General features: G+C 46.1%; 1 protein-coding gene across 2 annotated transcripts in view; it reads left to right on the forward strand.

The window, feature by feature from the left end:
- The window catches only part of SPRED1 (sprouty related EVH1 domain containing 1), a 522,489-nt gene that overhangs the window by 213,893 nt on the left and 285,734 nt on the right, over positions 1-22,862 (forward strand). The window contains exon 2 of one of the 2 annotated variants that reach the window (XM_069638550.1): positions 2,916-3,090. The exons of the other annotated variant lie outside the window; for it this stretch is intronic. Coding sequence (XP_069494651.1) covers positions 2,916-3,090 — 175 coding nt within the window. The remainder of the gene's footprint in view (positions 1-2,915; positions 3,091-22,862) is intronic. 2 annotated transcript variants of the gene reach the window in all.

Raw genomic sequence — 22,862 nt, forward strand, 5'->3', positions numbered from 1 at the left:
ATGGTTGATGGCGAACATCTTTCCTAGTGCTCATGCAGGCTAGTCCTGTGTAAGGTTCTGGATGCCTGCACTGCTGCTGTGGCACTGGGGCAGCCTGTGCCAGCTGAACCACACTCTATTTCCACGGGTTCGTATTCTCACGCCAGGCCTTCCAGCAGAGGTCAAGGCCAGAGCAATGGCAGGGCCAGCAGCCTCAACGTTACTTCTGCTGTTCAAGATACAGAGAGTCCACCATCTAAGTTTCCCAGTGATGCGTTCACCCCAAGCCCTTTTAATAAAGATGACTTACTCAATTTTACTCCAATGGGGGGGGGGGAGGGGGCGAGGGTGCAATTCTTTCTTCTAGATTGGGAGGCAATTACCTCTGACCTGTGTGTCCCGCAAAGAGTTTTTCGACTGGGTACTGGCACAACAACCCCCTCCATCACAGGTCTGCAGGGTATGGAATTGATGACCAGCCTTTTCCCACGGCCGCATTAGGGTAAGGCTGTTAGTCAACCAATGATCTGTAGCTTGCTTGGTTTATGCACAAAGACCTGCTAAGAATTGTCCAACAAGTAAACCCCTGAAGGAATTGGGCCCATTCTGCCATAGTTCAGGCATCTTCGTCTGCTTTGTAAAGGAGTGTTCCTTTCTTGAAAGTTTACCAGGCTCCTGCCGGTCCTCTCATGTCACTTACGCCATGCACAACTGTTTAGATACCTCTAAGGGAGAAGATGCTTGTTGTGGGCGCGCCGACCATCAGCAATTTCTTATCTGAGGTAACCGGCTCCTCCTAATCTCTGCCCACCTTCCGTTTAAGTTAATGCTTTGAGTTTTTCAAAAGAGGGGGACTCGCTGAGCGAAAGTAACCATAATAAAACTAAAATTCATAGCTTACCTCTGTTGCATATGGTATTCTGCCCACAATTTGCTTATGGACCCTTGAACGTGCCTCGTTGAGTGCGCATGTATGCATAAACGTGATGGCATGTAGCCACCCTCAGTGAAGCAGGGAAAACGATATGCAACTCCCCATGACGTCTCTTCTGGCAACAGGTTTTGTGAGATTGCTAGAGGCACTCACCCCCACCCCCCCCCCCCCCAAGGCCTAATAGTTCCGGTGCCTAGTGCTGACAGCAGTTGAGGGCTTACAATTTACGCTCGCATTGATGGCACTGGGTTGAATTTAAGAGAGAAGTCTGTAGAGCGAATACCGTATAACAGAAGTGTGCAAACTTTGGCTCGCCAGATGTTTGTGTTGGACTAGGACTCCCATGATCCCTCGCCATTGACTCTACAGGCTAGGTATTATCGGCGTTGTAGTCCAAAACATGTGGAGAGACAAATATTACTGACCCCTGCTGATAGGAACGAATATTACTATAGCAAGTTGTTCTCTTCATTCGTCAATTCAAATAACAATATTAGGTTGCTGCAAAAAAACAGCATTCAAACCAGGATTTAAAAAAAACAAATCAGTTAGAGCAATGGGCAATAAATCATAATACCTGGTGTAGAAAAAGAGATAAAGAGTCCACAGCACACGTATGCATATCAAGTCGACCCGGCATTGCACCTTGAGTGTCGGGTCAAAAACAAGGTCAGGCGCAACTCAGGGACTTCTTGTTGCTGGGCCAGGAACTGGAGTTGAATTTTATTTATTTATGTATTGCATTCGATTATACGCCCAAACTCTAGGTTATCATGGCGTAGGTTACAGAAATTACAATGAAAAGCTTTCTGGTTGCAGGGCAAATAAGATTACAAACTCTCCCTGTGTTTACAGTTCATGAAATAGTCCAATGGCTGCTTTTCACTCCTGTCCAGGAGATCTGCCACCATGGCCCGTTCTGCTATTTTTTTGTTTTGTTAAATAATTTTCATTAGAATTTTGACAGTCATACAATACAATACATCTACTTAGTCTTTAAGTAGCAATATATTAATTATACTTGCAGAAATTCATTTAATGAATAGAGACCCATTCTGTTTTGAAAATGGGTGAATTTTTTGGGGTTGGGGAGCGGGGCTCCTCCCACTAGGTCCATGTTTTCAGACATGTCACGATGTGGATGCGATGGTTCATGGAATAACCTTGGGATGAGGATCTGCTTTTTGTATGTGCTTGCTCTATGTTCTTTATAATGTTATTGGTTTTCTAAACCAGCCATTTTCCCCATGCATACACAGTGAGATTGCTGTATCGTTTTAAGGTCTTGTCGCAGAAATCTCAGCTTCGGAGCCATTTGCAGTCTGTTTGTTCGGAAAACAAACTTTTTCCTATTCCAGTTCTATTTCACCAAGGGGGAATTTTGGCTCCACCTGGAGTGGGATACATCGAGTTTTCAAGTCTCCTTATGGATATCATTTCCACATATCTGATTGCATGAACCAGAGCAGAATGCGGTTGCTTTTAGGGAAATTAAGCATAATGGCAGAAGCCTGTATTATCAGGACGTAGAGCGATCAAAATCAACATGTTTTAGATCTTATTCTACTCTTAACATTACTCATTGGTACCATGTTTCTATACTTCTTGTACCAGGGGTAAACATTTCCAGTTGCAAGGTACTTTCCATGCATAAAGTCACCCCCTTCCCACAGTTCTCCACTTGCACACCAAACACCATTTCTTACTCGCCAAGAGTCCATATAACTCGCCATTGGCTAGTGGTGAGTCATATTTTGCAGCCTCCACCAACAAAGTAGGCATTGTCAATATGGGGGCTTGCTTTATTGCTTACATGCCATGTTATGCAATTGGTATCAAGCTGATAGCAGCACAACCCATGTTGGGTTAATACAGAAAATAACACATGTAGCTTGTACAGAAGGAATAAGACAGATTAATTGTATTTTGCTATCTTGACATTTGCAGCAGCTACTTCAGTTTTCTGTCTGTGCAAATCCTAATACTCTATATTCTATTTCAGTAATAGTTATGCACGTGTGCGCGCTGTGGTGATGACCCGAGATGACTCAAGTGGTGGCTGGGTACCACTTGGAGGTGGCGGACTCAGCTTTGTCACTGTTTTCCAATCCCCTGGGCAGGAGGAGAATGGCTGTGCAGATTTCCTTGTCCGTGGAGAGCGCCTCAGGGATAAAGCGGTAGGAACATGAACATCTTTCATGTGTCAATGTTATTGGTTGATGTGCCTGTTTGTGTACTTGCTCATAAAACATGTCATATAAAGTGGTCTTTGTGAGGGGTCAGAAATGTGAGGCGCACAACTTTGTAAAGGTTTTTCACAAGATGCTATTTTATTAACTCAAAAGGGTTTGACAAACACCTCAATATCCCTTCCCTAAAGAGGATTGCCCTGCCTATCAAAATAAAATAAAGGAAACACTCTAGCAAAATGAATCTGTCCCTCACACTTATGCATCTATCAAACTCATAATGGGAATATATGGCAATTCAAATATAACAGAAATAACAGTTATGTTCCACATAAACCTAATAACTGTATATCCTTGTAACCTGGGTTGGATCGCCTTCTCCAGATTCAAATCAGATTTTCAATCATAAGTTCAAACCAGAGAGTTTCGTTTGGAAAACAAGTTCTGATTATAAAGTTCTTCTTGCTCCAAAAGTCCCTCACTTGGATTTTAACCAACAGTTCAAGTAGACAACAAGTCTTTATCTCTCCTCTTGTAGTAAAGAGTTCAACACAACATCTTCTTAAGAAACAAAACACTTGCACAATTCCTCTGTACATGATTCCATAACTCTCTTTGCGTATAGCAGAGAGTTCCACACGATGACTTCTTAGGAAACAGAACACCTTCACAATTCTTTTGTATCAGCAACAATGTTTTGTCAGGTTGATGTCACAACAATTCATGTAGCACTTTAGTAGACTTGCCACTTCTTCTTCACAATCTTTAACCACAGCACAGTACTTCTATGATTTCTTCGTGGTCCACGAACTTGCCAGGACTACCACTAAAAGGTCCCTATCCGGGTATACTCGCCTGCCAGGACAAAAAGCTCCTAACACTACTGCAAGTACTTCTGTGGTAAAGTTTACTTCAGACCTTTTGGAAAAGTCTTTGACTTTCATCAACTTCAAATTCTACTATTTCTTCGGGAAAGATATAATACACATTGGTGCTGTTTGTTCCACTCTTATGATTGCCATATGCATTGCAGGCTATGCTCCTCTCCACCGGAATGCTTTTTTATCAAGAGGGCTTCTCTCCTGCCACTTTTGTGTTCCCACTTTTACATCAAACACATGCTGACAATGTCTCTATTACACTTGCTCCTTTTTGTCTTAGACAATGATTGTTGAAGTCTCGTTCAACTATTGCCTCTTCCTCACTCTGGCAATGAGGGTTATAATTAGCTTGCTTCAGTATTGCACTCTCTTGGCTTTGGCAATAATGGTTACTGTTAACTTCATTCAGTATTGCCCTCTCTTAGTTTTGGCAGTGACGGGCATTGTTCAGTATTGCTCTCTTGGCAATAACATTGGTCTTATAGTAACAATTATAACCTCTCCTTTGTTGTCTTTTCATTATGCCAATTCAACTTCTTTATATTAGTTTCGTATTCAGAATTATTATTAGTGTCCAACGGTCGAGTATGGAGCATACCAGGATTACCTAACACAGGTGAACTCACCGGTTTCTGCATACGCGTTTGCTCACTGCGCTGCCACAGTTCCTTTTGCTTCCTCTGCCCCCTCCTGCACGACAGACTGCTTCGGTTTGCTTCCCGTGGCTCACGCCAGTCAGGAAAGGAGCGTTCCTTGCTCCTGAAACACACTGGTGCTCACCAGCCACCGGAGCCCAACTTACAATAAGGAGAAACGCTGCGCAACCTTTGCATTCAATGCCATCAATGTTGGAGACCCTCTAGATATAGCCATCCGCTCTGAGTATAGCGGCGGCTCCACCGTCTTGGTTTCCCTTCTTCTGCTGCCACTGCGACTTGGCGTCTCTGCAACCACTCCACCTCCTACTTCTAATGACCTGCATCTGAGGGGGCCTTAAATATTCCATAGTCCTGCTGAGGTGTGAGTCATTAGAATCACTAGACTGCATACTGCAGTTTAGTGAATCTGAATACCTCTTTCTCATCCGAGTACTTAGGGCATTGTGGGACTTGAAGTCCCCATTGTTCTGGTTATCTTTTCCTTCATGAATACATACTTCAACATTACTAGATTTACTCTGATTATTGAAAGGATCTCTAGGGAAGGCTTTTAGAGGGGTTAATGGTTGGTTCATATTTAGTGAGAGTTATATTCATTAGAGGTCAGGGTGTTAATATTACGGTCCCCACATGTATTGCTTCCCTGATGATTACAACAGTTTCCTCTACCATTAACGTGTGTTATTTGTAAAGGTTTGCCTTACTCTGACAACAAACCATTAAATATTCTGGCACCATAGAAATCTACCTCTATGTGGAGGGCAAATACTGCATCTCTCCTAACAGAGCCCTCCTATCCCTTTGGGGGACTTCTGTTCCCAGGTGATCCACCCAGCTATTACCACCTCCAGGGTTAGGATCACATAGCAGCGGCCTTCCCCTCGCCACCTGGGAGGAGACTTTAGGCAGGGATTTTGTGAGGATTCTGCAGGATTCTTCACATTGTTTATAGCACAACTTTTGCCATTTTGGTTGTCTCTTGGCGGTAGGGAGAGGGGGAAAGTTATTGGGGAATAAGGACAACAAAGGTAGCAGAATCTGAAGTCTTGATGAGCGCATACCTGAATAACCTGTGTATTGTGTGCTGGTATGTTTCTGGGTGAGCTCTGGTGAACCCATTTGGGGTATTTATACCCATAGGGAAGTTTCAGGTGTAGTTATTCTGCTTGCTTACTATTAACAAGGTCTGCCCTTAGAGCAAGGACAAGGTGAGTGCTGCTGGAGAGCTGTGTCTGACAAGGTGGGAGGGCAGGTGTAGAGTTTGGATGCTGTTAATGTGTGCATTGAAAGGGGCCGTTAGCTGGTGCTGACCTGCAGTGTGTGAGTGGCTAGTTAGTGTGTCTAGCATAAGGTGGAAAGTAGAATGTTTAGCAAGTGGTGCAAACAGTCAAGAAGGTACATGTGGCCAAGCATAAAGGCCTGCCTCTCAATTTTCTTGTTCAGTTTTTGTCTTGTTTTTTCTATTTGCGCCGTGAGGCCCTCGGGCGATTTGGCACGTTATCAAGAATTTAAATAAATAAATAACAAACGTAGAAAAGCATTAAAAAGGCATAGCAGGCCATATAAAGGACTAATATGGCTCATTGCCTCTGTACAGGCAATGCTCCCAATTTCACTTGCTCACTTTGCCACGATTTCCAGTCAGGAAAATACTGGTATTCAGCTTGATTTGGCACATGTAAACCACGTAGCACATAGATTTAGACTTTGGTTGCCCTTCTATGACCCCCCGGTCAGAACACAGCCATTTATGCCATTTTCCTCTCCTGGCTAACATGTTGGGTTAAAATAGTTTATGTACTCGTAAACCACTCTGAATTCCCTTTAAGAATGTAGTTTGTTTAACCCTTTGGAGGAGGAAGTTGATCTTTGTAACTGAACCCGCCCCAATAATTAACCCCCTTTCAGACTTCTCCAAATAAGAATTGTTAAGCGTCATCGGCATACTTGGCTGATAGTGTGTGAGTACTTTTGGGGCCTCTAAAAATACATACCAAGCATCCGAGGCATTAACTGGTATGAAATGCCATTAGTGGGTCCTGTTGTCTAGGTCGGTCAGGGTATGCGTCACATTTAGATGAGCCATTGAATTCTGTCTGTGCCTCCGCCTCTCTCTCTCTCTCTCTCTCTCTCTCTCTGTGATGGTGTAATGGCCTTGGCCGGTGCAATCCTGCTCCCTGGACTTTTAATAAAATATATATTTTATTGGTATGTCCAATTTATAACACGCATCCCTCATCCCTAGTCCCCCCGCCACCTCCAATTCGTTAGAATAGACATCTTACATTCAACCAATAGATTACAGCAATAGCTATAACAGTCCCACAGGTTTAGTCTTTGTGGGCGCATAGATTCCCGAAAGTAATTGTGAAGGAATGTAAGAACCAGGCCCCAATCCGACCTGAATTGTAGTTGGTTCCCTTGAATTGAGTAGGTTACCCACTCAAGAGCCACGAAGTTCCAAACCTTTACAATCCAGTCATGTTCTGAAAAGGGCTGTTTGCATTTCTACCTTTGTGTCGCCAATAAGAGGGCTGTGATGCTGAGAATCATGTAAGCTTTGCGTTGTGGTTTCGTCATTAGATCCTCATTTACACCCCCCAACATAACATCCTCATACTCAATTTTAACCTGTTCCACAAATGTCTCATAGCAGTATTCGTCTTTACCCAAACAGACTGCAGAACATCATTCCCTGGAGACTGATGGATTATAGGCATGTAGTTTCTCAACTGTAAAGTTCCATTGGACAATCACTTTGATCCACATCTCCCGGATTTGGATTGCTCTTGTAAAGATTGGGTATATTACCACATAGTTGTTTCCACTGATCTTCACTTACGGAGTGCCCTAAGTGGTCTACCACCGTTTCCTATATGACCACTCCGTCAAAGTGGGGTAATCAGAAAATATTTTATATAATGTGGATACCATGTGCTTATCCGCTGAATTAGTTGTCACTTTACCTTTCAAATGGTGTTCACTCTCCAGACGCTGCTTTCCTATTTGTCGGGTCTACTAGTCGGTGCCTCCGTGGTGAATATCTGTGTTGCTGCCCCCTCCCCTGAAGCAAACTTTTCTTTATGTTGCTATGTTGCTCAAAAGTTTTAATATCGTGACCCTCTATCATATCTATCAACTTGTGACAGCCAGCCACTTCCCGCTTTGTAAATTCCCCACGCTCCTCTCCTGGCTTCAATTATGGGTGACAAAACAAACGTGTAATCGGTGATGGGAAGATATTAATGCCACCGGATTTACTAAGGAGGCCCATACTTCTTTAACTTGGTGATATTGCTTAGATACATATTCTTGGGCCGATCTGATTTTCTACTTCACAATATTTCCTCTAGGGGTTTCCCCACAATGGTTCTGTTCATCCTTTGCCATAATTTATTTCGATTTCGTATGAACCAATGTTTGACGACCTGTATTTGGGCCGCTAAATAGTATAGGTGGAAGTTCGGTACCACTAGACCTCCTTTGTGAAGTGTCGCTATTAGCGTCTTCATGGCCACCCTTGGCTTTTTATTGTTCTGGATGAATGAAACTGTTATTCTGAAAGGTTTTGAAGAATGTTTGCAGGACTGATATCGGTAGGGGCTTGGAAGTGATAAAATATTTTGGGGGGAATCACCATTTTATTTGTGTTGATCCTTCCCAGCCAAGAGATTGACAGGGATCCCCAGGAATTTGAGTTGTCTCACGGTCTCCGGTAGGGGGGTATCTTTTGTGTGATACAGAGAACCTACCGAGCTAGTAATGTATACCCCTAGGGAACGGATATGTTTGTTTGCCCAGGTATAGGGACAGTTCTTCGTGAGCATTGATTTTCAGCCCTGCCATAGACCCAAATTCACAAAGCTCCTTGGATGTCGCTGGTAACATTGTATCATGGCTTGTAATCGTAAGTAGCATATTGTCTGCGAAAGCCATGGCTTCATGTTCCTCACCCCTGCAATGAATTCCCCTTATTTATTTTGAAATGTGTTTATTGGCATTTAGTTAGGGTTACAAAACAACACCACCAGCGGGTGCATCCGTCAGTATCAAATGAGCACATTTTCTTCATAGTCGTACAGCAACATATTAAACAGTAACTACAAACAACAAATTAACATTAACTGTCTCCTGAGTCGTCCAGAACAGTGTTCTACTGGTCACCGACAGGGTGGATGTTTGGGTTGTGGGGAGGAGGGGAGGGCAAAACCAATTCAGGAGCCATCTTGGGCCGTGATGGTCTAGTTCCAGGTAACTTAGTTGGCTGCGTGGACAAGAGATTCGTCCCAGCGAGTTGTTCAAGGGGGTTTGTCGTCTGGACAGTGGAACAGTTTTGCCATGGTGTCTTTCCATGCAGCTAGTGCCATACTCGAGTCTTCGGAAGATCTGGCTACACTATCCTCCCAGGCCCTTGTCTCGGCGTTCGCCCATTTCTCAAGTTCTTTACGCCATAGCGTGAAGATCGGACCTGTGGGCATTTTCCATGACATAGCCATAGTTCTTTTTGCCAATATGCATACTAAGTCCATAAGTTTAACTGAGTGCTTGAATTTAGCTAGTCTGGGGTAGGTACCCAAAAGGCATTCATGCAGAGTCCATTCATACCTGGTCAAACCCGCCTCTTCGCACATTTGCTTTATTTTTGACCAGAGGGTCTGAGTCTTGGTGCAGTTCCATAGCATGTGGATTAGGTCTGCATTATCAGTCCCGCACCAGGTGCAGTTCGGTTGCGTCGAATTGTTGAATATAGCCAATTTGCTTGGGGTTAGGTAGGTGCGGTATACTGCACTGAGGTTATGCGCGCGAGTAGTGGTTCCAAATAGATCACGTAGAGGAGCGGGGATAGAGTTCAGCCCTGTTTGCTGCCTCGAGAAACTTTGATCCCTTGGGAGAGGTGCATTGATTGCCAGCCGTAAGGTAGGTTTCTGATAGCTTTCACTTTCTGTAGGAATTTGGACCCAAATCTGATAACGTACATTGTGTGGAACAGAAATTACCATTCTAGTGATCTAGCGCCTTTTCAGCATCTATGGGGAGCATCACAGCAGGTGTCTGTTTTTTATGAACTTTCTTTATCAGGTGAAATATTCGTCTTGCATTGTTGAATGTTTGCCTGTATTTAATAAAACCAGATTGGTCAGGATCAATCAATGTGGGCAACATATTTTCAATTCTGGTTGCTAAAATGTTAGCATATCATTTTGCATCTGTATTAATTAGAGTGATGGGGCGATAAGACCCACATTGCGTAAGGTCTTTATTGAGTTTGGGATACAGCATCACCTTTGCCTCCTCCAAGAACAAGGTAATTCTGCCCGTTAAATCGGCACATCAATTTCAGGGTAAGCGTTTCTCTGAAGGCCTTATAAAAAAGCGCGGGGCAGCCATCAGGCCCTGGGGACTTGTTAAGTGGCAGCGATTCAATAGCAGCTCGAACTTCCTCAGGTGTTATGCCGGTTTAAAATTCTTCCCTCTCACCTGGTGTATTCTTCTGCAGGGGGCAGTTTAGTAACTAAGGGCCCTGTGTATCCAAGTCTGGGGATTCTGAGGTATAAAGTGAGGTGGGAAATTCCATGAAGGTGTTTAGTATGTCGCGTGAGGTTGAGCTTTCCATACCCTGACACGTTTTGATTTTTAATATCATCCGGGGCGCCTCTTTTTTCCTCACTTGTCCCGCTAAAACGATCAGCTTTATTAGCTTTAACGTAATATGGTTGTTGAATGTGTAGAATGGCTTTTTCGGTCCTTTTAGTTTGAAATACCTCTAATTGGCCCTTAATCTTTTTTTATTCTCTCCTTACATTACTCGCATCAGTTTCCATTTTGGCCATTACGTTTTTAAGCAGGGCTTCTAACTCTAATTGTAGTTATCTTAGTTGCTTGTCCCTCTCAGCTTTTTTGGCAATTAGTTCCCTTCTGAGGGTCGTTTTAAATACGGCCCATATTATATGCTCCTGCATATTTGGTGTCGAATTTAGGTCAAAGAATTTCATAATTTTACTACGAATCTCCCCACGAATCACATTATCTTTGAGTAACTGTTCAGGAAATGTCCTTTTCTAGAGCTCTGGCCCAACTCCATCTTGATGTATAGTGAGTGTAGCAGGTGCGTGATCTGATATGGCAATCGCCCCGATGTGAATAAAAAATCTAGCCTTTTTCGTCTCCATGTATAGCTTTCCAGCTGTCTGTTAGTGCCAGACGTGTCATCCTATCTCTGTTTTTTCGATGGGGCTACCTGACCGTGGTATATCCGTGCACTTGTATTCGTTCGAGGATCCCAAGCCATATTGAGGTCCCTCATTAGTATTATGTTGCCACTGTCGAACCGCTCTACTTCACTGAGCAGTAATCCCAAGGAACTATCCTGTCCTGTATTTGGTGCATATATTGACACTACCATGTTTAGCCCCACCCAACACTGAAGTTTCACCAAAACAGATCTACCATCTACATCCTGTTCTGTGTATATAATGTGCAGTTCCAGCATCTCACTGATGGCTATACGTGTTCCCCTGAGCATTGGCTTATGTTTGTCCCTCCTCTGTATATGTGTCCCCTGCAGTGTAATGATATCCGGCTTCTCCTTTCCAAGGAAGTGCTCTGCTTTTTTTTTTCATTTAGTTGTGGAGTTCAACCCAGTAGTTTGAATGTCTTCTAGTATACTTTGCTTGTTCGTGCCCCTCATGTTCTGATCCGTTATGTTGTGCAGTGTGTCTATTTCCTCCCCCCTGAACCCCTTACCAATTTCCCCCAACAGCCCCCCCTTTCCCTCACCCAACTGGTCTCCAGAGTGACTCAAACATCCTAATGATCTCCCGAGCAACAAGCTACAGGATTTGAGCGATCATTGTTATCATTGACCGTTCCCATACCCTTCCTTTGTGGGACTCTCTTGTCTGCCTCCGGTCCATTTGTGGGGCCTCCTCTTCTTCCAATTTCAATATTTACACCTCTTCTTTGCATGTGGTGATGCGGTGTGGCTTCCTGTTCCAGGAGAATAACAATCCAAAAGAGAAGGTCCATTTATTTCTCCAGCATTGGATCTTTCATGGATTCACATGCTTAGAATATTCCCCGTCGTCAGGCTGGGAATCCCCGGTACATTATATAGACCCTTTCCCGTAGGAAAACTTTCTCGACGCTTATGCGTCCTATCCACCTCGTTTTGTATCATGCGTGCCCGCACCGTCAGGACGTCATGATATAAATACAGGACCCGCCCCCGCGCTCCCTCAGATTTCAACCGTCTTTCAAAGTAGTGGGATCCTCGTGATTACTACTAGTAGAAACTAGGTTGTTTTTTCTGTTTCGCTTCGGCGATGTTCAAATTCTGGAGAATTATGTCTGGAAAAGCGTTATTTCGCCCTTGTGCGACATGTGGCCTCAAAAAAGTTTATGAAGGAGATGCCCACATGGATTGTATCTACTGTCTCCACCCGCACCACACGGCGGATACATGTGAGATATGCCAGGGTTTCTCCCAAAAAACCCTTAAGGACCGTAAAAGAATGCTGGTCGACTAGCTTAATGACGGAGCGGGTGCCTACCCGGCTTCGGAAGTTGGCTCCACGGCCTCCAGGAGCAAGTCGGAACCTCCATCGAAAAAGGTACGGCCAGCAGAAAACCGCGCTGAGGACAAGCATAAGGGTAAGCATGCTGGGTCTTCCTCATCACATAAAAAGCCCTCCTCCTCCTCATCATCTAAGACGGAGAGGCAAGCGCTGTCAAAATCCTCCTCAGGGGACCGTCCCAGGTCTACCGTGAGTCGAGACGCTTCAGCCGGGAAGTCGGCATCGAAATCGGCGACGAAGTCGAAGGGCTCGACGACGACTACTTGCTCGTCGACCGCAGTGTCATTGACGATGCCTATTACTGTTCAGGCAGCAGCGGTTGGGATTCCTTCGTCGACGGAGACTCAGTCTATGGCTTGGCTGCCAGAGGTCTATGACCCGATCCCCCCTGAAGTCTTACTGCAGCCAGACACGGCCTACTCGGCGGAAGGAGAAGGTGGCACGGTTATGCAGCCATCGGATTTAGGCTTGCGGCCTTCCACGTCGACGACGACGACGAGTGCGAGTGGGGGTATGGTACCTATATCATCAACGTTACTAACCCCCCAGACAGTTCTGTCTCTGGATGTGCTTAATACTCTTCAGAAGCTCCTGCAGCGGCTGGATACGCAGATCCCTCAACCTGGGACTTCATCGTCACTTTTTTCTGTACCTTCCGTCGACGAGCAAACTTGTGCGGCTCGCTCAACGACTAAAAACCCATCGGCTCCCCAGGCGGTAAAAGATCGTCCTCGAGCGCAGGAGGAGGGTGAGTTGTCGGAGTCAGATTCTATACCGGGTGACTCAGGGACCCAACATGGAACTCGGATGTAGAGGTAGAGTCTACGAGGAGCCAGACACAGCCATCTCCTCCGGATGATGTGGGAGCCTTCCATGCAATGATGGGAAAAGCTTGTTCCGAGTTCGGTTTGATTCCTGAGGAGCAGAAGAAAGACTGTTTCCTTTTTGACCATATGGGTCAAAGGAGGAAATCGGTATTTGCCATCCCAATTCTGGACCACGTGTGGCAAGAAGGTCTCAAGACGATGCGCCATCCGTTCTCGGAGCCGGCTATAAAGGGGCGGATTGAGAAAAAGTTTAAAGCTCCGGAGTCCACCCCAAAATGTCTAACATCACAACCTCTGTCTGACTCGGTGGAGTCGGCGGCAGCGGCTAGGAAGGCCAGGGTACAGCAAAAATGTTCAACTCCACCAGAAAGCGAGGCTAGGAGGCAAGACGCCTTTGGAAAAAAGGTGCTCTCGGTCGGTGCGACGACGGTAAGAGCAGCCAATTCCTTAGCGATTGTGTCACGATATGATAGAGAGATGTGGCACAAACTAGCCCCTATCCTAGAACACCTGCCAGACGAACACCGGAAAGCAGCCATGTTACTGGTGCGGGATGGCGAAGAGGCCTCGAACCACGCAATTAATATTGCAGTTGACCTAGCAGAGTCTGGCTTCAAACAAATCAACCATGGCGTAGTACTTCGTTGACAAGCGTGGCTCAAATGTACTACTTTCCGTCCTGAAGTCCAGTACAAAGTCCTTGACATGCCATGTGAAGGGGAACACCTGTTTGGCGAAAAGGTTGATGAAGCGTTGAAGGGGATGAAAGAAGACACGGATACTGCTAGGTCCCTCGGCGCCCTCCAAACGGGTAGAAACTTTCGTTCTTTTCGCCCTTTTAGGGGTGCTTCTGGAAACTCCCGCATTGGAGCCTCGAGGGACCGTGGATTTAACAGGCCCTCGTACTCTTCACAAGGGTTCAGACGAGCGTCCCAGTCGGCACGTAGAAGCAGAGACTATCAAGCTTCCAGGCGGCGAGGCTCGGGTCCCTCGTCTACGAAGAACAAGCAAACCAGCAACCAATGACGGCCTTCGGAACGTCCTGGGGGGACGAGTCTCTCATCACTTCGACCAATGGAAATGCATCACCACAGATCGATGGGTTCTAGACACGATTCGTATGGGTCATGCGCTACAATCCAAAGACAAGCCTCCACGTCTCCCGCCTGTATTTTCGACCCAGCCCCACCTCCGAATCCTACAACAAGAGGCGGCGCTTATGTTGCGAAAAGGAGCGGTAGAGAGAGTTCCTGTGACACAGGAAGGACACAGAGTTTATTCCCGGTTCTTTGTTGTCAAGAAGCCAAATGGAAAATGGAGGCCCATTCTCGACCTGAGGGTACTCAACAAATGGCTAAAGAGCTTAAAATTCAAAATGCTAAAGCTCCAAGAGGTTATCAGGTCGGTGCAACCCATGGATTATCTGTCGTCACTAGACCTTCAGGACGCCTATTTTCACATCCCAATACGCCCACGACACAGGAGATATTTAAGGTTCGTCGTCGGGAGAAAGCATTTTCAGTTCAAGGTCCTCCCATTCGGGCTCAAGTCCTCCCCCAGGACGTTCACCAAGTGCTTGGCCCCTATAGCGGCCCATTTAAGGAAGGATGGTCACCATGTCTATCCATATCTGGACGACTGGCTGGTCAGAGGTTCGTCCAGGGAACAAACACGAAACAGTCTAAGGGCCACAATGTCCCTCTTACAGGAACTGGGCTTCGCAATAAACTTCAACAAGTCCTCCGTAGAGCCTTCGAGGACCTTGGTCTTTCTAGGAGCGGAGTTTCATACACACACAAGCCTGGTGAGACCATCCAGCGAAAGAATTCAGAAACTTCAAAGCAAGGCGTCGGAATGGAGATGCGGTACCAAGGTGTCGGTGCGCACATACATGTCCCTGCTAGGGACCATGTCGTCCTGCATTCCATTGATAAGCAACTGCCGTCTGTTTATGAGGCCTTGCCAGGAATTTCTAGCGGACCGTTGGGCGCAGAGCCGAGGTCGCTGGTCCGACAGACTGGTCGTCGACGAACAACTAGTACAAGCACTCTGCTGGTGGAGAGTGTCTACTCATCTAACGAAAGGAATGCCTCTACTGGAACCGGAGTTCCAAAAGACGGTGGTGACGGATGCATCGCTGAGCGGATGGGGAGCTCATCTGGATACGTTACAGGTACAAGGCCAGTGGTCATTGCAGGAGTCCTCCCTGCATATCAACCTGCTAGAACTGAGAGCAGTGCGATGGGCTCTGAAATCTTTTCTTCCTCAACTGAGGGACTCGGTGGTGCGTGTCATGACGGACAACACCACTACGATGTTCTACTTGAGGAAACAAGGAGGGACACGTTCCAGGTCCCTATCGACGGAGGCACAGAAAATCTGGCATTGGGCCCTAGAACACAACATCCAAATCTTGGCGTTCCACCTGCCAGGCGTGAGAAACGTGGAAGCCGATGCCCTCAGCAGAGAAATGAACGAAGTTCACGAATGGGTGCTGAATGACCAACAACTACAGCAAGTATTCAAGAAATGGGGACATCCTTCCATAGATCTGTTTGCGACGAAGAACAACAGGAAATGCCATCAGTACGCAAGCAGATGGCCTCAGCAGGGCTCACTGGGGGATGCGTTCTCCTTCCCATGGTCGAACAAATAACTGTACGCATTCCCTCCATTTCCCCTTGTCCAGAGGACGTTGCAATGGATCCTCAGGTACCCATGTCGGGTAATTCTGGTGGCCCCGTACTGGGCCAGACAGGCGTGGTTTTCAGACCTGCTACACTTGGCGGTGGCGGAACCGATGAGACTCCAGAAGACCCCCGACCTTCTGTATCGACAGGAGGGTGTCGTTTGGCATCACGACCCGGACAGCATCAAGTTGACGGCCTGGCTCCTGACTTCGCCGAATTCGGTCGGCTAACGATTCCGGAGGACTGTCGGCGTATCCAGCAAGCGGCAAGAGCGCCTTCCACAAACGCCTCATACACGTACAAATGGAGAAGTTTCTGTCAGTGGTGTGAGGATCAACCAGGTTTGGCCCCGCAATCGATTAAGCCGGAACAGCTCCTTCCATACTTGCTGTTCTTAGCTCAAAAGGGCCTATCGGTATCGTCACTAAAAGTACACCTGGCTGCCATTTCCAGGTTTACTCGTCGACGGCATTCGGCACCATTGTTCAGCGACCGCCTGATTAAGCACTTCCTTAAAGGCCTCTTTCGGAGCTTCCCTCCAGAGAAGAAATTTCCGCCGGAGTGGAGCCTCAATCTGGTCCTAACGTCTCTTATGAAGCCTCCTTTTGAGCCAATGTCATCATCGTCTCTAAAGTTTTTGTCGTGGAAATTGGCCTTCCTGGTGGCCATCACTTCAGCCCGACGTATTTCAGAAGTTCAGGCTCTAATGGTAGACCCACCATACTTACGATTTTTCAAGAACAAGGTAGCCCTTGCCACTAACCCACAGTTCATACCGAAAGCTCCTTCGGTGTTCCATAAACACTCCTCTATAGTGTTGCCTACGTTTTTTCCGGAGCCATGCTCGGTAGCGGAGCGCACGTTACACACATTGGATGTAAAAAGGGCTCTCAAATTTTATCTTCATCGTACGCAACCATTCAGAGAAACGAGACAACTGTTCGTGGCCTATGGTTTGGGTGCTAAAGGAAAAGCCATTTCAAAGCAAGGACTGTCAAGATGGGTGTCATCTACCATTTCGTACTGCCATTCCAGGGCAGGGAAGCCTCTTCTACGACGGCCAAGAGCTCATTCAACTAGAGCAGCGGCATCGTCGACGGCACTGTGGGCCGGAGTCCCTCTGGGGGACATCTGCATGGCGGCTACCTGGGCGGCTACACACACCTTTACCCGCCATTACTGCCTGTCGCAGCAACATGCCGAAGATACCCGGATGGGACAGGCGGTGCTCCGACACCTATTCCAATAAGGTAAGCCCCTACTGAGGGGTTGCATCCTGTGGAATTTATGACTGTATGTGGTTCGTTTTCCTATGTTAACGATTACTAATGTATACATGATCATAGGGAACGGGCTTTGCGAAGAAAGTATATGGGTTTGCATGCACGCCTCCTCTCTTGGGGGTGTACTGCTATGTAATCTATTCTAAGCATGTGAATCCATGAAAGATCCAATGCTGGAGAAGGGAATAGTTTCTTACCTGTAACTCCATTTCTCCAGCATTGGTATCTTTCATGGATTCACATGCGCCCGCCTGCCTCCCCTGAACATGCAAACCGGTTTCCCCACTACTTTGGGGGCCGAAATCTGAGGGAGCGCGGGGGCGGGTCCTGTATTTATATCATGACGTCCTGACGGTGCGGGCACGCATGATACAAAACGAGGTGGATAGGACGCATAAGCGTCGAGAAAGTTTTCCTACGGGAAAGGGTCTATATAATGTACCGGGGATTCCCAGCCTGACGACGGGGAATATTCTAAGCATGTGAATCCATGAAAGATACCAATGCTGGAGAAATGGAGTTACAGGTAAGAAACTATTCCCATCTTGCGTGCGCTTGTGCCAGGACTCTAACTACTGGGCCCATCATCCTCTTCACTAATGTAGTTTGTGCCAAATCCTGAAACAACTGAATCTCTGTTCCGTTAACCCTTACTCGGCCTGATTTCCGGGCAGCGATCAGAATCTGTTCTTTTTGCCCGTAAGCCGTTCGTGCCACCACCACGTCCTGCGGTCCCAGTCGTTTAGGACCTACTCGATGAATATGGTCAATCTGTATGTCTGACCTCTCCTCTGTTCCCAGTAAGTCCGCAAAGACTTTTTGGGCCGCTTCCCACAGGTCCTTATCCACCACTCCTTCTGACAGATTTTGTATTTGAATGTTTGCTTCTCAATCAGTTTTCCAGGTCTTCACTCTGCATGTCTAAATTCTGCGTGACCCTTGCCAGGTGTTGCATCAGGACATCCATCTTTCTTGTGTCTTCCGTTATTTCTTGTAGGTCGTTTTCAGTCACGTTAGTTCGTTCTTTCAGACTAGCTATATCACTTCATTTCCTGTAGCGACTGGGTCAATTCTGCCCTTATGACATTCAGCTAAGTTTGGAGCGTTTCTGTAATTTTCTCACTGAATTCATGAAAGCACTGTCTGAAGTCTTCAGTTGGTGGCCGCTGACTCTGTAGCTGGAAATGAATGTGGGATTGCTCCCTTTTTTACATGAATGTTTCTAGTTCCCCTTCCTTCCTCCAAGGTTTCTGTAGTTTTACTTTTTGCGCGTTTCTTGGGGTTTTAGCAGTGGCCGGCATCTCTTTCCCTTTATTCCTAGACATTGAAGTTTGTGTAGGCGGCGGGTGTTCAACCACCATCTGTCCCTGTACTCAGCGAGTGCCTGTGCTAGCTCCACCTTCTTTGTGCACCACCGAGCCCCTGACTTAGGTTCTTTCTCTGTTGAACCATGGTCGGGACCTACCCGAATGTGTTGGCAAGCCAGAGGTCCACACCGTCTCCCTGTACCGGTTTCTGCTTCTCAAGGATGGTGAAACTGTGTTTGGGGGGGGGTACCTCACCTGCCAGCTGCTTCTGACTGGTGGGTCAGCACCCCTCGCTTGCTGATCAGAGCCCTTTCAATTTGTACAGTGCCAGGCCAGCCCCTGGGCCCTGCAATTCGCTGATATTATGCAATTGTGGTCGTTATTACATGGGCGGACTTGTCCGTATGAGTGGGTAATAGGACCCTGTTTGGTGCCCCTATAATAGCAGTCGTTTTGCCAGCCAACCAGTTCAGTTGTCATGTTTAGTTGCCCCCACTGTGTACCCCACCCGCTGCTCTGTGGGCCCGGTCTCCATGTGCTTGCGGCTCTGCTTTGGGGGACCTCCAGGGGCTCACACCTGGTGCTCTCGCTATTCCCCTGCTTCCCACACCTCCACCAGTAGTCTGGTCTACTGCCACCACTGACCTGGAGTGCTCTTTCCCTTGTCCCCCTTTCTTGCCTCGTCGCGCCTTGAAACACTTGTATATAGGCGCGTTACAAATACCATATCATATCATTCATATATCACACGGCCACGGTAGTGGCCGTGTAGTTATGGTTAAGTTGCTAATCCCATAGGAAGAGCACTTTTTGGGCGGCTTATAATATTTGCTCTCCCTGGACGAATCTTCCCCAAACTTTGCAAAAAAAGTATATGGCCCACTCTGATTTTTTTGCAAAGTTTGTTGAGGTTTGGTCCAGGGGGGTCCCAACATTTCTTTTTTTCCCATAGACTGAATTAGGAAGAAAATGTGCTCACGCCTATAGCCCAAACCGCTGGACGGATTTTCACCAAATTTGCGGCAGGAGCAGCGGCTTTGTCCCGAAAGTGTGCTTTTGTAAATTTGGTGAAAATCCATCCAGTAGTTTTTTTTAAAAATGACCAAAAAGTAGGTCACAAAAAATTAGTGATATCTATGTCCGGTCCGCGGACACACTTCCGTGTTCGCTTCGCGGACAGTGTTCTGATTGGCTAATTGGCTTGCGTCATGTCCGCGGACATGCAATGTGTTCGCCGATTGGATGGTGAGGAGCGTGAAGTGTGTCAGATTTTTGGAAACGCCCGCCATCTTGGATTCGCAGACAGTGGCCAATGTCCGCGGACATTGTGGTAAAAACATAAAAAACACAGCATTCCACTTGTCAAACTTATCAAATAATCTCTGGGGAGGTGAGGGGTGATGAGGATGGGATGGGATATGGCTGCAAATAGCAAAAAAAAGGGTGTTTTTGCCGCGAAAGTCCGCGAACAGTCCTGATGTCCTGTGAAAGTTTGCGAACACCTTAGCATTACAGGGTTGGGCAAATGCAAATTTTGCATGTATATTCCTGGGCTGGTTCTGAGTGAGTATGCAAAGTGGGATTCTGTCATGAGGGGGCAAAATTAGAGGGGGGGTCCCAAAATAATGTAACGGCTTATAAATGTGGTGCCATTTGACAAATCTACACACAGGTTTGCAAAAAGATTATAGATCTAGATTTAGATAATTTCGTAAAGTCTGAATGGATTTTGTCAAGTGGGGGCTAGGTTATATGATGATTGTATGTGCATAGATTTGACACTTTTGAAAAAATAAAACATGGGTGGATTTCCAGCAAACTTGCGTAAGGAGCATTGGCCAGTGCCTACAAGCATGGTTTTGCAAATGTGCCAGTGTTTTATTATTTGACGAGTGTCATAATGTAGCTACAAAAAATAGCGGTATACCTTTAGTGACTGAGGGGTAGCCTGTGGCCATGGGCAGTGGCCAGATTGTCCGGGTCATGGAATAAGGTCATGATCCAGACAATCTGGCTACTGGCCATGACAACAAGGGCCAAAACATAGGATTAAAGTGGCCATGTCCACCTGGGTCTGGCTTTGTGGTAAAGTTATTCGAAATTAGGATAGATTTGAAAGGGAAGAAAAATGTGCTCGTGATAATATGGTCATAGGGTTCTCTTTTTGCCTTCTTTAGGCTGCTATGGAAAGCGAAGAGGGGCCCTGTATAGAACCCTCACCTTCCCTTTCCATGGTGGCCATCTTGGAAAAGGATTTTCCTTCCTACACCGCGCATCCCGGTGTTGGAAGAAAAATCCTATTTTTTTGCACTCCGGGTTCCCGCTTCGGGAACCTAGGGTGCTTATGGCCTTCATCACCCATTTCATGGGCTGGAATGGGGGGGATAATGGTCCAGAGACCTCGTTATCCACCCTCGCTTCGCTTGGGCTGATAACTTGGGCTGCTGGGCCGGTATCCACCGTTCCAGTCCCTGGAACAGAGGATGAACGCTACAATATTTCCATTAGCATAGCACAAAATGCAAATGGAAATGTTGGATAAATCTTATTTAGTCTATGTACTTTTCTGAGAAATATAAAGTACATGGAGTCTATACATTTTTTTTTTTTTAGTTCTGTTTTTTAACTGTGAAAGGTGGTTCCTAAAGGAATATGTTGTTTGTTGTTTTTGGATGTATTTTTTTTGGCAGGAGAGCTGAGAACGAAAGGTGGGGAGGGAAATGAGGGAACAGCAACCAAACACTAATATGGAGGAGTAGGTGGACAAGGGAAAATGTTGCGCGTGTGTTATTTCTAAGTTAGGCGGCACTGTTTCCCATGCTCATTGATTACAGCAGTGGTGGTGGCTCTTGGTGAGGAGGGATGGCATAAACTGATGCCATTTTAAGATAAATAGCAGTTTTGCTAAAAGTATGTACTGTGTACTAGATTGTTAATGGATAATGAGTAGGAATAGGTGTTGGAGCTGTGCAAGGGAAATGTTGAAGTTGGTAGTTCCTAGATCAGTAGAAAATGCAGTTCCGAACTGTCCGCCAAGCAGAGATCTTATCGTGAAGTGCGGACGGGTTCTCAGACACGTCATCATGCCGCGCAACAGCGTATGGTCATATGGCACTGTCCGGAAGGTCCGCTTTGAAGTCAGATGTTCGTAGACATCTATGGATGCAAAACTAGTTGAAATAGTTGCACGAAGTGTGTATAAGTGTTAAAAATTATTCCAGATGGTGTGAAATGGCAGTTTTAAGGTGAAACTTTGGAAATTGGACACAAATATTGCTATATTGGGTGAGTATGATATTAGTAAATTGTAGGAAAATAGCATGCACTGGTAAAAACCTATGAAATTCATGAAAAAACTTTGTTAAAGGGACGTTATGGTTCCAAGTAAAACCGAAAAACCCCTGAAACGTCTATATTTGTTTCCCAGAACCCGGATATACATAGAAATGTACTTCTAAGAATTGGCTCAGTATTTGTGTAGTCCTGGGGTCTGCAACCGTCGGCTCTGAAGATGTTTTGGACTACAACTCACATCAGGCATAGCAGGCATAGGTCATGGGAGTTGTAATCAAAAACGTTCTCAGAGGCAAAGATTGCAGGCCCCTGGTGTAGGCTGTTGAGGGCAGGGAAGGGGGCACGGGGAGTGGCGTATACATTTAAACAACATTTGCACATGCGGTTTTGATTCTATGCTACACGACTATAGTATGCAATACAGTGGCAATATTAATGCAGCCAACATGAAATTGACTTGGCCCAAGGATGTAAATGGTTAAAATTGTACTCCATTTCACTTGCAAGAATTCAAACCGGCCTTGTGGGTTGTTAAGTTGTTTGAGGGGTTGTATTTAACGCTCAGTTCACTGTTAACTGTAGAGTCTTTCTGCACGTTGGAAGAAATGAAATTTAAACTTAACCATGGCAGGAGCACCTTTTCTAGAGCATGTGTTAGCGACGAGGAAGACTAGATGCCTCTGGAAATGCTCTGAGCTGCTCAAAAACAGCCGCCCTAAAGACATTCAAGGAAGTGAAAAGGGGTGTTGTCTAATCGCCGGTAAATGGAACTCTTAGTAGAGGACAGAGAGGCGACCAAACTAATAAGTAGAAGGGCTTGGGATGGTCTTGTCAGAGGAGCTCTTGGGGGAACAGGTTTACTCAAGAGTCTTAAAATGTCAAATTGGAAAACTGAAAACCAATCTAGTTTAACCAGTTGAATGTCCTTCACCAATTCAGTTATTCCAAAAAATGGAAACGGGAAAGGGAAAAAACGAGCCTAATTTATTAACCGCTTAATGGTAGATGGGAGAATAGTCGGGCCAGCAAATCGTTTGAAGGTTCCTTCAATCGAGATGTGCCTTAAAGACCTTACAGCTTGTGCCTTGTTAGATCGCAAACTAATTAAGGCCAGCATTGCCAAAGCCAACAATTTTGGTTTGTGTGAACATGGGATAGGAATTTTCCAGGCACTGCCGTAAGGGTACTACCTGGCCATATGATTGCAACAGCTGGAAGATGGTGTGATTACCTGGGCATAGGATA

Source organism: Ambystoma mexicanum, chromosome 14 (genome assembly GCF_040938575.1).
Source record: "Ambystoma mexicanum isolate Mex_15411 chromosome 14, UKY_AmexF1_1, whole genome shotgun sequence".
In the NCBI taxonomy this organism is placed as follows: Eukaryota; Metazoa; Chordata; class Amphibia; order Caudata; family Ambystomatidae; genus Ambystoma; species Ambystoma mexicanum.